At 45.4% G+C, this 17,280-nt stretch overlaps 1 protein-coding gene across 6 annotated transcripts in view; it reads right to left on the minus strand.

Annotated features, from left to right (window-relative positions):
• The window catches only part of REPS2 (RALBP1 associated Eps domain containing 2), a 286,422-nt gene that overhangs the window by 160,100 nt on the left and 109,042 nt on the right, over window positions 1–17,280 (minus strand). For all 6 annotated transcript variants that reach the window (XR_010226433.1, XR_010226459.1, XM_063953934.1 and 3 more), the window contains one exon: window positions 3,471–3,571. Coding sequence is in view for 4 of the 6 variants with exons in the window: in XM_063953934.1 (XP_063810004.1) it covers window positions 3,471–3,571 (101 nt within the window). In the remaining 2 variants the exon portion in view is untranslated. The remainder of the gene's footprint in view (window positions 1–3,470; window positions 3,572–17,280) is intronic.

The raw sequence follows: 17,280 nt of genomic DNA on the forward strand, positions 1-17,280 counted from the left end.
TTATCAGTTGTTCTAGTGTGTGGGCACCTTTAGGCTTGTCACTATCCAAAAAAGATTGGGAGAATATATTCCTTAAGACACATTCTATTTGATTCTATTCTCTATTTGATGCATGTTAGGGAAACACAATATCAAGTCTTAATGCGCTGCTTAGTGCTATTATCCATATACTTCTTAGTGCTATTATCCATATACTTCCAATAAATGTTGGTGTTGCTCAACCTCGACAGGCACCCTACTCCACATCTGGTGGGACTGCCCATGATTAGCTGATTTTTGGGAAGATATTATTGAGCTGTCTCAGAAGATATTGAAGGTCCCCTCTGCCCTCTTACCCAGCTTTCTGGCTACTGGGCCACATCAGGATGCCAGTGGCTAGTTATAAAAAGTATCTACACCGTCACCTTAGCAACGCTGCCTGTTCGGTTATACCTGCCTTGTGGAGATCCTTTATACTTCCCTCGCACAGAGACTGGTTCTCTAAACCCCTACTTTATGAACATTGACATATTACTCTCCTCCACAGATAGGTCCTCTAAATTCTCTGGCACGTGGTTCCTCTGGCAAGAGTTTAAATCTTCAGATGTCTATAAAGGTGTTATGTCTAATGCTGCTCCATCCAAGTGACTCAATGCAGTGCTCGCATATATCTCCTACCTTTGTGTTCTCCCATGTGTCCGGTCCCCCCCCCCCCCCCCTCTTTCTCTCTGTTCTCCCTGCTTTCTCCATCTTGGTTGATACTTTTTATGTAATCGCACTCATTGGTCTTTCTTCTTTGTACTACTACCCCCTACCCGGTATTCACCCTGTTTGCTATAGGTTACTCCTTTTTGGACTTATCTTGTATATCTGGATACACTGCTATATTGAATTGTTTTATAATTGCTGTACCTTACCTTTTTTCAATAAAAACAGATTATACAAAATAACAACAACAACAACAACAACTTCTTCATACAAAATATATTCAAAACAGGGTTCATCATATTCTGCTCTATAATGCCACTATCCCTATGCCATATCTCCTACACAGCAGACATCACACGCTCTCCCCTGTTCCCCATTCCCGCTGCTGTGCTAACATCATCATGCCATAACTAAACCTCTTGTCCATGCTCATTATTTTCTATCTTGATCACCTCTCCTCACTCACTGCATTACTCTGCAAATCCATTCACTTGCTCTTATTACCTCTAAATATAAATACAACCTAAGCACCTTCAAGACCCTCCTAAAGCTTCCCCATCATACATCTCTGACCTGGTCACAACCCCCCCCCCCCCAAAAACCCAGTTTGACTTCTCTGTTCTACTTCTGACCTATGCTTCTCCTCCACTCCCACTTCTATTCCCGCCTCAAAACTTATACTGTACTGCCCCCACCTATGTAGCTCCCTGTCTAGGGCAGTGTGGCTGAAGATAAAAGTATTTGCAGTCATTTTGCCTCATCCACAAGCCAGATCAACGGGGACCGTGTATAGATTCATGGGGCCAGAGCCCAATACATCCCCACTGTAAGTCGGGTCCACAGTCTTGTTGTGTACACAACCCACCATTGCCTTTATTTCTATATGGCTTTACAATCCAACACCAATGCTACACATGCATGCACAGACAAGAGAAAAGGGGGTTTCACGTGCATGACAATGAATGTTTAAGTATGAAGTAATGCTAGAAAACGTCCATTTCTAGTATGACAAACATAAACATAGCAAAACAACATGTGCCTGCTGCTACACGTGAATCTGACAGCGTATGCTCAGCATTAAAATAAAGCATTATCACCTAATTTACACCACTAACAAAATATAATCCATGTCTTTATTCATCAAGAATTTTAAATAGCAAAAAAATGAAAACAAGAAACAGGACTAGAACTCCCATGTGTCACAATATTCACAGGAGAGTCTCCATTTTTAACAAACACAGTATTTAACTTACAGAGCTTGATTTCACATGATTTAACTGCTGCTCATACAAGGATACATTGGAAAATAATAATGGAAGATGGGGACTTTTTTTGTTTTTGTCTTTTTTTTTCCTTCTAATTATGGGAACCTTAGGTATGATACTTTTTAAATAGAGTAGCACATTTCTCTGCAAATGTCAAGACACAAATCAATATTGAAAACAAATAAATAAATGGGGAAAAAAAGACAAAACAATAAGGAAGCGATTCAATTCAGTGCAATGTGCAGGGAGTGCCCCGGAACAGTCAGGTAAAGTATCTTCGCTCTTTTTCCTTACATCCCATAGAGGACATCACACTTAATTGAGTTGCCTCCTTATAGTGTGTATATATATATAATTCCCCAACCCCTACTTCCAAAAATTCATATACTGTAGCAGATAAATGATGCTGAATTTTAGAGCCACACTTCAGAGGACATAAAGAGATTTGTCTATTTTTACCTGAAAGAATACAATGCCAATGGTAAAGCAAGCCACTTCTCAGGACTGCAAGAATAATGACAGTGTCTAATATTAATATTCTTCTGTATTTCATTGCTAGAAATCTATCTACACCTCTGTAGTACTGTTGAGCAATAACATGGTATGTTGTATATTGCTTTATTTCAGAGGGATACCTATTTTGTTTAAATGCATTATTTTTATGTTTTATAAAATAACACTTAGTTATTTCCTTTAGATTTCCGAAACACTACACTCACTAATCAGTTACCACTTCATTATTTTTATGAGACCTCTCAGACGCACACGTTTGTGACATTAGTGTGATGTGTAACAATTTAACCATAAATTAGTTCATCATGGCATTACAGATTATATTCTTTGGGATAATATGAATGTTGCCATTTGCAAAATCCTCCTGCACATATATGATTTATCTCAAAATGATTTATAGTATACAGTAGTAGTCAGCCGTTGCTAATAAGCAGGGATCAATTTAAGATTTATTTAATTTTTTTCCAAATGCATATTATATTTTTTGTTATGAGATAAAATAACACTTATGTGGTTGGAAATGTATTTTTCTTGAATGCATGTAGGAATAAATTACACTGTGTAAACCTTCATGAAATAAAAAAATAAATAAATAAAAAAAAACAACTTTCATTTTCTTGCCTCTGTTGCTATAATTTTGCTTTACTGTGTTTTCTGCGGATACAGTTAAATATGATAATGTAACAGGCAGAGGTGATGGATGCATTGCTAGTCACTGTAACAAGGCTATAGAACACATCAGCACTGCTGCAATTTAAACAGAGTCTTCCTTCTCGATAATATTATTCAATCTTTACATTCCTCAATAAGCACCAATTATTTCTAATGGTGGATTCCAAGAAAACAGAAGCAAAAATCCAGGTGCTGCAGTTTCACCAATGCAAACTGTAGTGACAGCAGAGGACCCTTATAAAATATATATGCAGTGTGTGTCGTACATCCTATACTGAAGGGCTACAGTGTATTTTATATTGATGTTTTTCTTATTTGCTGAAATATTCTCACCTGGCTGAGAGAAGGCTGCAGAGGTGCAGATTGGTTTCCATAGTTCAGCGACAACTGTCCATCCTGCTGAAGTAGTGCAGGTTGTCTGGTCTCATACGCTGCTGCAGAGAGGGAATAATAAAGAAGAATCGGTCATGTGACTCAGAGGCTGCTGTTGCATGGTTACAAGGCTCCGAGTGGTAATTAACTGAATTTAAAGCAATACAAAGCTGCTAAAAGTCATTTAACCAGTTATCTGCTGGGGAAATCATATCTAATCATCAATGAGGATTATTTGTTATATATAGTTTTAAATAACAGAATTATATCAATAATATGCGTATACTGCTTGATAGAATGTATTTTATTGCGATGATATATACAGTATAGTTATTCTAGATCAGTACTTCCCAAGCTCAGTCCTCAATGCACCCTAACAGTCCAGGTTTAAGGATATCCATTCTTTACCACAGATGGTTAAATCAAATTGATTTATATCATGTGTGTATATTTTATACTGGAAAACAATGGAAGAAATAGCTATGACGCAATATCAAGTCTAATGGGTCCTACACACTAACCGATCCGACGGCGTATACGGCGGTGGGGGGGAGGTGACGGGTCCCCCTGTCACCCGGCTCCATAGCACTGCATGCTAATATGGGCAATCTCGTCCATATTGGCCTGCATGCATAAGCGATGGGGCACCAACGATTAATGAGCGTGGGGTCGTGCATCGTTAATCGTTGGTGCCTACACACTGCATGATATGAATGAGTTCTCGTTCATTAATGAACGAGAACGTTCATATCTTGAATTTTATCTCCCAATGTGTAGGGCCCTTAACATATCCAACATCTGTCAAGCGATATAATGTTTACATTGCTGGGAACAAATATTTCTAAAACAACAAGCTGAGTCGCACACGTTAATAATAAATAATAGTTTGTTAACAGAAGTACTGTATTTGGTCTTAGTACTTATGCAGAGAAACTTTATTACTATAGTGAGCCCAGGGCAAAAATTTAATTATCTTATTCCCATCTTTTTCAAATGTATCAGGCTGGGTGCCAGAACAAAATATGCAGAAAAAGAACGGCAGTCAATATAGAAAACGGAACGGTTGTTGTTGGGATGTGGCCAGTGTATTTATTATTATTATAATTATTATTATCATCCTTTTATTTATATGGCGCCATAAGGGTTGCAGAGCGCCTAACAAGTATATAAACAAATGAGCAAAAAAAGAAAACAGCGGCTTATACCCCTTTCACACCGCACAAATAACCCAATATATTGTCGGGTTGATGTGCGGTGTGAAAGGGGTAAGTCCCAAATTCCCGGGTCACCTGACCCGGTATTTCAACCTGAGAATAAAGCAGGGTTATTCCCGGGTTACGGGGGTTGATGCCATCTGGGTCCCGTTCACTCTATGGAGGAGGTAGCGTGGAGATAATGTCATCTCCTTGCGCCGCCTCCGCCCCCGATGGCAACCCGATTTGGCATATTGCCAAGTCACCTTGCCAGTCTGAAAGGGATCTCATGGCCGGTCGCACCCAGGAAGGACCCGTGTACAATTCCTGGGTGCAACCCGTGCTTGCTGTGTGAAAGGGGTATTACACGACTAGACAATGTAAGAAAGTACATGGTAAATAAACATTTCTGCATTGCGAACATGACATTGAAATAGTGTGGCAGAAACTGAGGGTTAGGTGCTGTTGTAGGGAGTAGATTAGAAGATAGTCTAAGTAAGACAAGGAAAAGCATATGAGGAGAGAAGGCCCTGCTCGTGAGAGCTTGCATTTTAAGGGGAGGCAAACATAGGCTCGGCACAAGGGTGAAAAAAACCTCAGCAGCAAATGGGTAAAAGGGTATTATTTATTAACAGTTTCTTATATAGCGCAGCATACATTATTACTATGCGCTTTACAATTGGAACAAAAACACAAAACTAGGAAGGCCCTGTTCGCAAACTTACAATCTATAGGGAAATAGGCATTGATGCACAGGGATAGGCGCTACCTATTGCATAATGGTCCAAATTGAGATTCTTGGCAGGCTGTGTGATCACACAGCAATATTGGCCAGAGGTCAGGACGATGTCAAATTGAAGGAAAAGAAAATATTGTATGTTAGGATGTGTGCAGTGCCGTTTCTAGTGACAGACGAGCCGTGTCGTCGCGGCACTTTGATGCTCCTATTCTGCTCCCCACCTCACTCGTCTATAGTACTCCGCTTTGGGGGGGCAGTGTTTCGTGGAATAAAGCCAGTGAATATATGCCCTTGGCAACAAGCATTAGCCTTGGCAACGAGCATGATACCCAGCGCATAAAACCCCTGGCAACGAGCATGACACCCAGGGCATGAGACCCCTGGTAACGAGCGTGACACCCAGCGCATGAAACCCCTAGCAACGAGCAGGTAAATTAAAAGTAATTAGAAGCTTTACTGTAGGGCATAATGTATCACGGGCATTCTGGTTTGTGGCATAATATAGTGCAGGGGCATAATATGGTGCAAGGGGCATTACTGTGTGGGGCTTAATATGGTGGAATGTTTTTTTTTCCTGTGGTGGCCAAGGTTTCTTGTTGCATGGTCAAAAACTAGGGTGTAAGGTAGTCTTTTCCTGCGAGGCCACGCCTATTTTAGCAAAGCCACACCTATTTTAGTGAGGCCATGCCCCCTCACCAGAAGTGTGCGCACAAAACAGGTTTTCTTTTTAAGGTCTATGATGGGGGGCGCGCGTTTTTGAATGTCTATGGGGGAAGGGGCGCACATTTTTTTAATGCCCACACTGGGAGCCACATTGTCTAGAAACAGCCCTGGATGTGTGGACTGTAGAGAGGGGTGTAATTAGATATGAATAATTATAAAAGGTTATGTGGGTGGTTCCAGACTTTGATAAGTTTGCCTGAAGAGGTGAGTTGTCAAGGAACGCTTAAAGGTTTGAAGACTAGAATACAGTCTATCTCTGCATAGGAGGACATTCCACGGAGTAGACGCAACCCGAAGGAAGTCCTGCAATCAAGAATGGGAGTGAGTAATACTCTCACTGGGCGGTGACTATCTGATCATAAACATCTGCAAATTTGCAGCACAGTGATCAGCTCTGAATTAGGCCCTAAGTTCAGGTAACTTTAGCTGCAGTTTCCATATTGATCTCTCTGAGATGATTTCATATATGAATAAATGCAATGAGTATCACATTTTGTACAAATACTTGTGTTTGCCTGGGTTGCCCACACAACATACTATATATCATACAGTAAATTAAGATGACCTTATTAATAATATACACTAAATTTACGCTCACAAATATTATTGCTGATGCTCACATAGAAACAAGAAGGCCTTTATATTGTCATTACCTCTGAAACAGTGAATTCTGCATATGTACTGATATCCTGTCCACTGCCTAAGTGGTTGTCTGTTTTTATACCTTTGTAAAAGCATTTCAATTGTTTGTAGTGAGTCCAGGAAGGAAGCTTACGTGCAGCGAGACCTTTTCACTGACACCATATGTGGGGAGAGCTGCATGGTTTCATAAGAGACTTTAAAAAAAAATTGTGCGTTTTGCTCATATTATTAATAACCCATTCACACCGCACAAATAACATGCTATCGACCCGGCATACTGACACAGGTCAGCGTGCGGTGTGAAAGGGGCATAGCCGAAATCGCGGGTCGCCTGACCCGGCAATTCAACCCAGGAATAAAGCAGTATTAGACCTGGGTTGAATACCGGGTCAGTGGCTTCCGTAAACGGGCTCCCGGGTCGATGCGTCCTGGGTCTCGTTTACTACAGCAGGGAGAGGCGGCGCGGAGATGATCTCATCTCCCCGCGCCGCCTCCACCTCCGTCCCCGCCGGCGGCTCCGCCCCCGCTACTATGGCAACCCGCCCGGCATATTGCCGGGTCAGGGAAGCCTGCAGCAGCTGCAAATGCCGGATCCCACCCGGGAAGGACCCGTTTCCAATTCCCGGGTGGGATCCGACATTGGCAGTGTGAAAGGGGTATAAGTTGTATGTATTTTCCATAACGGTATGCCGCAGAACAGGATCCGGAAAGTGACACACGGGATTTCATAGAACACAAGCCGCACTGTGTGAACACAAACATTGAAATGTATGTGTTCACACTGAAATCCCATCGTCCTGCCGTACGGCACAACTGCGGCGGGACTGCCGCACATGTGTGGTTGACTGTATAGGCGCCCATGTGCAGTCTCCTTGCAGCCAAGCAGCTCCCGCTGAATGGGGCCCGCTTGGCCACTATGTGTGGCCCCAGCCTTAGGCATTTGTAATCAGTGCAGGCTGTGCCAACGCCAACCCTGGGTGGAACCACTCTCTGTGGAAACACTAGGGTATTTGTAATCAGTGCAGACTGTGCCAACGTCAATCCTGGGGGCACACTCACTCTCTTTGGAAGCACTAGGGTATTTGTAATCAGTGCAGACTGTGCTGATCCCAACCCTGAGGGCACCCTCACCCTTCTTGGAAACACTAGGGTATCTGTAATCAGTGCAGACAGGGATGGCACCAATCTTGGGGCACCCTTACTCCCGTGCTCCATTGTTCTCTGTGCCCTAGCCCACATCATAGTTAAGTGGCTCTCTCAATCTAGGGTCATGTTTTTGTATATAAGTCCATTAATTCAGTGTTTCCCCAACTTGGTCCCCAGGTCCCCTAACAGTTCATGTTTTCTGGGCAATCTGTGCATTTTTTTAAATGTTACTGTTAGGAATGAATATACCTGTGCACCTGCTAGGTGTTCTGGAATGGAACACATGAAGTGTTGGAGACCCTGAGGATTACATTTAAGAAATCCTGTCTTAATGGATTCTGTCATTATCTCCAAAGACTACAATAGCAGTCCCAACCAGCAAAAAGTACAATGAATATCTACTAATATTAGGAAAATTGCAAATTTTCCAACACTGTACATAGTGTGCGTGTGTCTCTGACCCCCCCCCCCCCCCCACATCACCACCTACCATATAAATAAAAGATAATTATAATAATTACCCTCCAATTTAGAATAATATTATAAAAAAAAAAATGTTCTTCATTTTCTTGCTGCTTGCCTGCTGAACTATAAGAAGACTCAGAGGACAGTAACCAGCCATTGCATAGATTTCAGTGGCACACCAATGGTCGACTCTTTGGGACTCTTCTTCCTGTCCTGGATGATCTGCATAACAGTGCTTTTCCTTGGTGGACAGTGACATCTCTACAATGCCCTACCCTCTATTATTTGTTCTATGTTAGCTGTGCTGCCCCTGAAATCACTGGGTCTGCATCATCTCAAGGAGGCTGTGAAGAGGGCTTCAAAGCTCTATCAGTCTGCCCAGTTGCTATTAGTGTAATCATTCTTTGCCCGTGCCTTGCACATATTACTATACAATTGATTTTTCTCCTACTGACCCAATTTGCTCCAGCTCCCAATGTATCCTGGCTCCCATGTGAGCTGCAGGCATGCTCCCAGTATCCTCCTGCTCCCTATCATCCTGTGTGTCCATACTTCTACCAAACAGCTGACACGTGTCCCTACTTTTACCCCTACTTTGTGGTCTTGTGCCCCTACAACAACTACCGCCCCCCAAGCTGTCATATGTTCCTACTAGTGATACTCCAACCTCACAATAGTCATTATGTGTCCCTACTACTGCTACCTAACCCACTTGTCATGTGGCCGTACTAATACCTATCCTGTGTGCTATTACCCTCACCCAAATATTACATGTCCATATTGCTACCTTCACCCAGCTGCCGTCTGTGTCCCTGCTTCTATTACTGCTATCCCTAGCTGCCCCTACTACTGAAACTTTTCCTCAATTTAAATAGACCCTACTACTAGCCCAACCAAACTGTCATGTGCCCCTTCTACAACCTCTACTCAGCTATCATATGTGCCTAACACTAAATAACGCCCAGCTGTCATCTCTGTGCCTTCTTTCACTACTACTATCCCCAAGTGTCATGTGTCTAGCCAATAAACAGCTTCAAACACTACTGCAATGGTTGTAAAATATAAATGTCATTTTGGGATCTACTTACTAAGCCTTAGCTGGAGCTAAAGTCCCAGACAATTGGCTCCTAACTGCCATGTCACAGGCAGTGTCTGAAAAATGACAGTTAGGAACCAATTGGCTGGTACTTTGGGACAGATGTATTAAGCCTGTAGATGGCATAAGGAAGTGATAAACCAGTGATAAAGTGCACGGTGATAAACGTGCCAGCTAATCAGCTCCAATATGTAAATTAACAGTTGGGAGCTGATTGGCTGCTGCATTTATCACCTTGCACTTATCACTGGTTTATCACTTCCTTATGCCATCTCCAGGCTTAATACATCTGCCCCTCTATCTATCTCCAGCGACTTTATCTCCATCCAAGGCTTAGTAAATAAACAAACATGTAGTCAGACATGCAGGCAAATATCAATTACTATAAACCCCCTATTGGCTGTTGATTGCCCTGTGTTTTCAAATATATAACACCAACAACTTAAATACTTTAAATATTAAATAAAGACACAGAGACATAAATTTGTTTAAATGAACTAATGCAATCTAATGACTGCATGAGATATTAAAATTCAAAGTATGGTGGCACGAAAGAACGGCTAAAACCAACCTAACCCCCAACAAAATCCTACAATATAACTGAAGCAAACCATCTAAAACACAAAAGGTATCCACTCAACCTTCTTCTTGACTACCCACCCGTAAAAGTGGTGAGGCTGCCCCCGTAAAGGTGGTCTAGCAGATGTATACCAGTCAACGAAGGTGAGCGCACCTAAAAATCAACCACCAATCTAACTCCAATCAATTTCCTAACCCAACAACAGGTACCTTGCCGTTCTTTCCCGCCAACAGCGAGGTTCTGATTACAGAAACACGCTCCGCCACCACACCCCTAACCTAAAGAACCCACAACCGAAAACAGATCCTCAATAAATATATGCAATCCCTCTATAGCTAAGTGAACCCCATCTGGCCTAAACAAGTAGAAACAACGAAATTTGATCCTTTGGTGCCAAACCACCGCACCTCCTTTAGCTAAAACTGATTTATCCACCGCTGAATTCACTTTCTTCCTAGCTCCATCAATCGCTCTACAATCAGACACTCCTCGCCAACATAAACGGGGCACCATACAAGACCACACCACTCTACAACCCGGCCACTTCATCATAATCTCCTCCAAATCACGCACCATCGACAACCGTAGATCCACCGCTTTCCCTTTCCCCAGATCATTCCCACCTAAGTGAATCACCAAAATCCTAGGCAAACCAAACCAACTAGCCTGCTCAAGAAGTTTGGCCTTCAACTCCCGCCAAAGCATACCCCTCACTCCTATCCATCTCACATCTGCCGACATGGGAAACCGCGGCGCCCCTACTGAGGCCATAAACTTCGCTGCCCAAAAAATATAGGAGTGACCAATCCCCCAAATGCCAAACCTATCATTCCGCAAACCTACAAGGAGGGAAAAGGCAAAAAAGATTAATTTCGTTTAGACCCAAAAAAAGAACTGAAAATTGGGAATTAACCGTTCGAATATTGAGGATCTGCCAAAAATTTCCTGTGAAACAAGCTTCAGGCCAATCGAAGCAACATAAAGATACAGAAGGATCAATCAAAATAATAAAAGGAGGTGGTGGGGGGTGCGTTAGGGAAGGGGAAGGAGGGGGGGGGGGAGTTGAGCTCACACAAAAGAACTCGGCTGGAGGTGAAACTTAAAAACCTGCTGAGGGACTTAGAATTAGACTCCAATTAGCCAAATTAAATATTAATAAGCCAAATTCAGTCCGTCAGTCCAGGTAAAAAATTGTCAAAGAACTCCAGACTACAACTGCCAACAGTGACGAGTAGCTAGCCATACGAGTAGGGAGGACAGAGGAGACACACAAGACTGCAATGACTTAAAACACATCTGAACAACCGAACGGTTAGTAAGAACAAACAACAAACTTACTCAGCAAACGGCGGAATGTAACGCTTATAACTAGCCGACTTCCATCGGCCCAAAGCCTTAATTTCGGCCACCGAAAACCCTGCTGATGCCGCGGAGGTGGCGGCTCCGATCCTAAATGAGTGCGAACCGAAGTCATGAGGGGAAAGGCCCAAACCGGACAGGCAGCGCCTAAGCATCCAATTAAATTGATACCTAGTCAAAGGCAAACCATCATAATGCAGAAGCCAAGAACCCTCTAACGACGGTCTCACCCCCACATAACGATTAGCCAATGTCACCGGACAACACCTCCTATCAACCGATGGCACCAAAGTGACCCATCGGCCCTTACCTAACTGAACTGTTTTAGAGCGACGCAGCCTGCACAGCAAAGACCCATCCCCCACTACCACATCGGAACGCAGCATAATGGAATCCGTCCGTTTGGAAGCCGCGACCAATTCAGACACCCTAAATGCCCCATGAAATGCCATGGAAAATGCCAATTCAAACAAGAGTGCTTCAAAACTCGTGGCCGCCACCTCCGCAACCACCCCAATAATTCAAGGAAGAAGGGACGCATTGATAGGGTGCCTTCTTATCTGGCGGAGCTGGCGCTGAACGTGCCCACCCCTTGAAAGCCTTCGTTACAAGGTAACTCTTCGTAAAATCTGGCAAACCCTTTAACTTTGAGAAAAAGGATATCCCTGCAAGGTACCGAGATACTACTGCTCTCGATCTCCCTGTTACGAAGAGTTGCCAGATAAAAACAAGCAGCAACCGTCGACCCCTCTTACCTCTAGGCCCTTGGTCACGGGAGAAATCTTCCCACTCCTTCCAGGCCTGACGGTACACCTTGAGAGTGGCTGGGGCAAGAGATAGCTCAGCTAGCCCCTCCAGTCCGCCTCGATGATCTGCCAAACATAAGAGGGGCAGGGCACACCAACCGCATCAGCCTCCGGGGCTAATAATCTAAATCTATCCCACTGCCCTCTTGATAATGCGTCCGCAATGCCATTCTCAACCCCAGGAACAAGCTGAGCCCGAAACAAAACGTTGAAACGTATGCATGTCAGCACTAGCTGTGACAACACACGCAGAACTCGCAGCACCTTAGCTCTTTGATTGTTGACAGCATGTACGACTCCCAGATTATCGCAACGGAAGAGAATACTGCGATTGCTAAGCCGCTCACCCCAAACCTCCAAGGCGACCATAATGGGGAAAAGTTCCAGCAATAGAAGGTCATTTGTCAGACCCTTCTTTGACCAATCCTCAGGCCAAGGCGCAACGCACCAGGAACCACGCAAATAACAACCAAAACCTGCTGAACCCGCCGCATCAGTGAAGAATTGCAACTCGATGTCAAATCCGTACACCATTAAAATCCGCTAAAAACGAAACCCAAACTGAAAGGTCTCTCTTAATTTCAGAAGATAAACGGATAAAATGATGCGACCTGGAAACCCCAGCCGTGGACCGCTCTAGTTTACGGCACAAAACTCTGCCCATGAGAATAACCCTACAGGCAAAGTTCAAAAGACCCAAAAGAGATTGGGCCTGCCGCAAAGTTACCTTACGACGCCCCAAACACTGTTTAATCAACCCCCGCAGCTTCTCGAGCTTGTCCTGAGGAAGTCGGCAAGCGCCTGCAGCGGTATCAATCTCGATACCCAGGAATGACAATCACGAGATAGGCCCCTCTGTTTTGTCCTCTGCCACAGGTACCCCAAAATGCCTAAATAGCCCTCGTAAGGAGAACAACAGTTCACTACACCGCAAAGAATCTGCGGGCCTCACACGCAGGAAATCGTCAAGATAATGCACTATCCCACGACCCCCGCAAGAAAACTCCACGCACCAATGCAAAAATGTACTAAACTTTTCAAAAAATGGGCAAGAAATGGAACACCCCATAGGCAAGCACTTGTCTATGAAGTATTCCCCATTGATGCGTAAACCCATGAATCTGAATGACTCCGGGTGTAACGGAAGTAAACGGAAGGCCGACTCAACATCAATCTTAGCCATGAGGGCCCCGGGGCCACAACCCCGTACCATACCCAGAGCATCATCAAAAGACTGATAAACCACGAACAATACTCCGGAGGAATAGCATTGTTAACTGATGAGCTGGATGGATAAGACAAATGCTAAATGAGCCGGAATTTCCCTGTAGCTTTCTTGGGAACAACCCCCACTGGGGAAATGATTAAGTTCTCCACTGGCGGCTGCGCAAAGGGGCCCGCCATTCTTCCTAGCTGCACCTCCAAATCGACCTTTGCCTGAAGAACTGCAGGAAAACTTCGAGCAGATTGCAGGTTCCTGGGAGCCCGAACAACAACATCTCCCTCAACAGGCAAACGAAAACCAAACTTAAAACCGCAAAAAAGAAAATCAGCGTCTTCCCTATTTGGATACCACCCCAACCATCTGGACATGGCCTCCAAACGTATTGGGGTGGGCGCCCTAGTTAGCGGCGGCACCACCGGCTGCCTTATTGGCAGCGCCGCCGGCTGCCTTGGCCCCCTGTCGACCGAATTGCAAACAATTGGCGGCAGGGTGGAAACCGTTGCATCGCAAACAGAGGTGCCGAAAACGACACCGCTGACCCAGAGTGCAGGTAGAATTATTAAATGCAAAGCATTTCCCTTTCAATGGGACTTAACATGCTGTCCGTCCGGATACCCCAAAACGCCGTGAAGTGGAAGGCTCCGTACCCACGCACGCAGCAGAAACCCCCGCAGGCTGAGCGTCTGGCCCGCCCTTAGCGGCCTGCTTCGCATCCTGTGACCTCGTAACGTGAAGCCAAACCTCCACATCCTTGCACCCAAAGTCAATGATGTGGAGGCAATCATGCTTCTGTCTGAACTGCTTGTCGTACGCCCTCCACGCAGTGTCTTTTGATTGACGGTGCATGTCGTGAACCAGGTGTATGTACCTGATCACATTCATGTGCTCCTCAGGACGATCCTCCAAGTAGCACGCTGCGAACACGCAAAACCCTGTCAACCAATTGTCGAAGGATCTAAAAGCCTCAACTCCTATGCCGCCCTTCGCTTGCGCCTCCTTAAACTCCTTCTTAGTATCCTCCGTCAGTGTGAAAACATCAACGTACTCCCCTTGCTGAATTCGTTTTCTACAACTCTCCCGGAGCCCTCGCAAGACCGCAGTGTAGTCGCAATGAACCACGCCCGGCAAATTGCGACGCTTTCTGGCCCTACGCACACTACTAGAAATCCTACGTCTCTTGCTCCGTCTATCCCGCCTCCGCGCTTCACGCCACGCATATTTATGAGATCTCCTCTTCGCCTTCGCCGCGTTACTAACCACCGATCGCACAGAAGAGGATGAAGAGGAAGAAGAACTGCTATACCCCCTGTATAAAGAGGAAGATGCACTCCCCCAACTCACATCAGAATCCTCCTCCAACTCACCTGAAGTCCCGGACACAGACGGCGATGTTTCCCCTTCAACTGTGCCGTCATCAAGATCCTCCCCCTCTGCCGAGTCTGAAAAAGATGGAAGAGCCGCCCCAGAGGCCGCAGCCCCACTGGCGGAATTTGAAGACAACAAAATCCCCCTGGGGTCCCTAACACCTTCGGCCGCCGTATTGCCTCCTATTAAAGCTGCGGCAGCCCCTAAATTGCGGCAAGCCTCCAAAAACTGCGCCATGGCAGGGCCGGAAGCGCCAGGTACAGTAATGCGATCCACCGCCGCAAGCAACACATGACCACTCCCCGGGGACACGGCCGACATAAAAGGCGCCAACGCAGTGGCCATAACAGACAACGCCGATGAAACGGCAGAGGGGTCAAATGCCACAGCCGCACCAACTGCAGCCCCTGCATGCACTTCTCCTCCCTGCTCAGCATCTGCCACAGCATCTCTGCCCCCAGTACGCTGTCCTGCCTGCCTCCTAACAGATCTGGAGCCTACTGCTACCTGATCCCTCACTCCCCCTCCTGCTCTCCCCCTAATGCAGATTGCCTAGGCACCACCCCCCTTCTATCTGAGCCCAGCCAATGGCTGCCACCCCCTGATGTCACAGCCACACTGGCTGCCTGGGAGCCTCTTTTGCCAGAATGTGGAGAGCTCCCAGGCAAACTCCCCGGATCACTGGCTGCCCGGCGCGCGCGCGCCCCCCCCGCAAAGCCATATCAACGGAGGACCGGTGGCCACCGTGCCTCCGCTCGGCACCACCCGTCCCCGCGGCCAGGGATGTGCAGTGAGCTAAATAGCTCAGGAGGCACTGACTAGCACCAGAGCCAGATTTACATGCAATATATGAGCCAAAGGGTACATCTGGGCATTATACACAGGTGCAGCAGTATAAACTCCTGGAAATTTGGTGAGTTTTGATCAGAGATGTGCGGAAAAGATAGACAGGTGAGGCACTGCCTCACCTGCCATAGACTTTTTACTCCAGAGTTTTGGCTATAAAAATTATTAGAGTAATGCAAATAAGATATTTCAAACATATTTTTTTCATTTTTCATATACTTTACGCAGTCAAAACTCTGGCACAAACGTTAGTATGAGAGGAAAGGCTCTGCCTCACCCCACCGCACGTCACTGCTCTGCACCCCTTATTGACTCAGACATTGCATTGTGCCTCACGCGCACCCGCCGCGGCCGGAGAGGGAGTCCCGCCAGTGGGCTTCCCCGCTGCACTCCCCCGCCGGCCGCGCACAAGCTGCACCTCCACTCCTTGCTCTCTACCCGCCGCTGCCCCGGACTGATCGTCCGGCGCCCGCGGGAGCAGAGGGGGAGACACGCCGCCACGAACCGCTGCACGCCCCCGTACACGGGCACGCGCAGCAGCGCCGCCAGCAGCACCAGCGCTCACAAGCCAGGGGGGATGCCAGACTGGGACCTGCAGAATCCAGGTAACGGGCAGGGGTCCGGGGCAGACGCTGAGGACGGGACATAGCGGCCAGATAGCTGACTCCCACCTACACACCTAATGGCTAACTCCTACCTACACACTACACACTTAATAGCTAACCCCTACCTACACACTTCTGACCCTCTTAACTTTTACTACGCCTAACCAAAGGGAAAATCAGTGTTAAGGGGGGGTAAAGACTTTTATCTCAAGCCCAGGACAGCACTTACCCGACCAAAGACTGAAACAAAAGAGGCTGACCCAGCCCCCTCACCAGACTAATCATACCACCAACCCACCCCTATACTCTATTCCTATAGGACCCTATTAACTTCCACCCCTAAAGCCTCAAAAACAGGCCTGCCCCCAGCCTATGGGGGTTTAACCCACTCCTTTCCTATACTGTCCATTTGTTTTCTTTCTGTTAGTGTAGGAACTTAATGAGTCATAGCAGTACCGTATATATGCAGTAACTTGTCTTACTTCCATATTCATTTATGTGTAAAATATAGTTTTAGGGGGGTATTTATCAAAGCTCAGAGACAGATAAAATTGTGAGAGATAAAGTACTAACCAATCCGCTTCTGCCTTACATTTTACAGGCTGTGAAAGAAAAATGTCACAAGCTGATTAGTTAGTACTCTCTCAAAATTGTATCTCTCTCCAAGCCTTGATAAATAACCCCCTAAATTATTCTATGACTACAGAAGAAGTCAAGTCAGTTCACTTGAACATAAACATGGTAATAAGTTTAGTGTGTTGCAATAATGAAAGTAATGAACATATATACTAATTAACTGACATGAAAAAAACAGTCAGGATGAGATAATAATGTAACTTTCTAATTACTAGAGGAAATTGTATAAATGCTTCCATGCAGTAATGTAATTATGGGTTCAATGGGCCAATGACACAATAATTATAAAAAATAATTTGTTATGTGTACGAGTCGGCTGCCTTTTACATAAAGCAGTTAGTGATA

Source organism: Pseudophryne corroboree, chromosome 2 (genome assembly GCF_028390025.1).
Source record: "Pseudophryne corroboree isolate aPseCor3 chromosome 2, aPseCor3.hap2, whole genome shotgun sequence".
Classification (NCBI taxonomy): Eukaryota; Metazoa; Chordata; class Amphibia; order Anura; family Myobatrachidae; genus Pseudophryne; species Pseudophryne corroboree.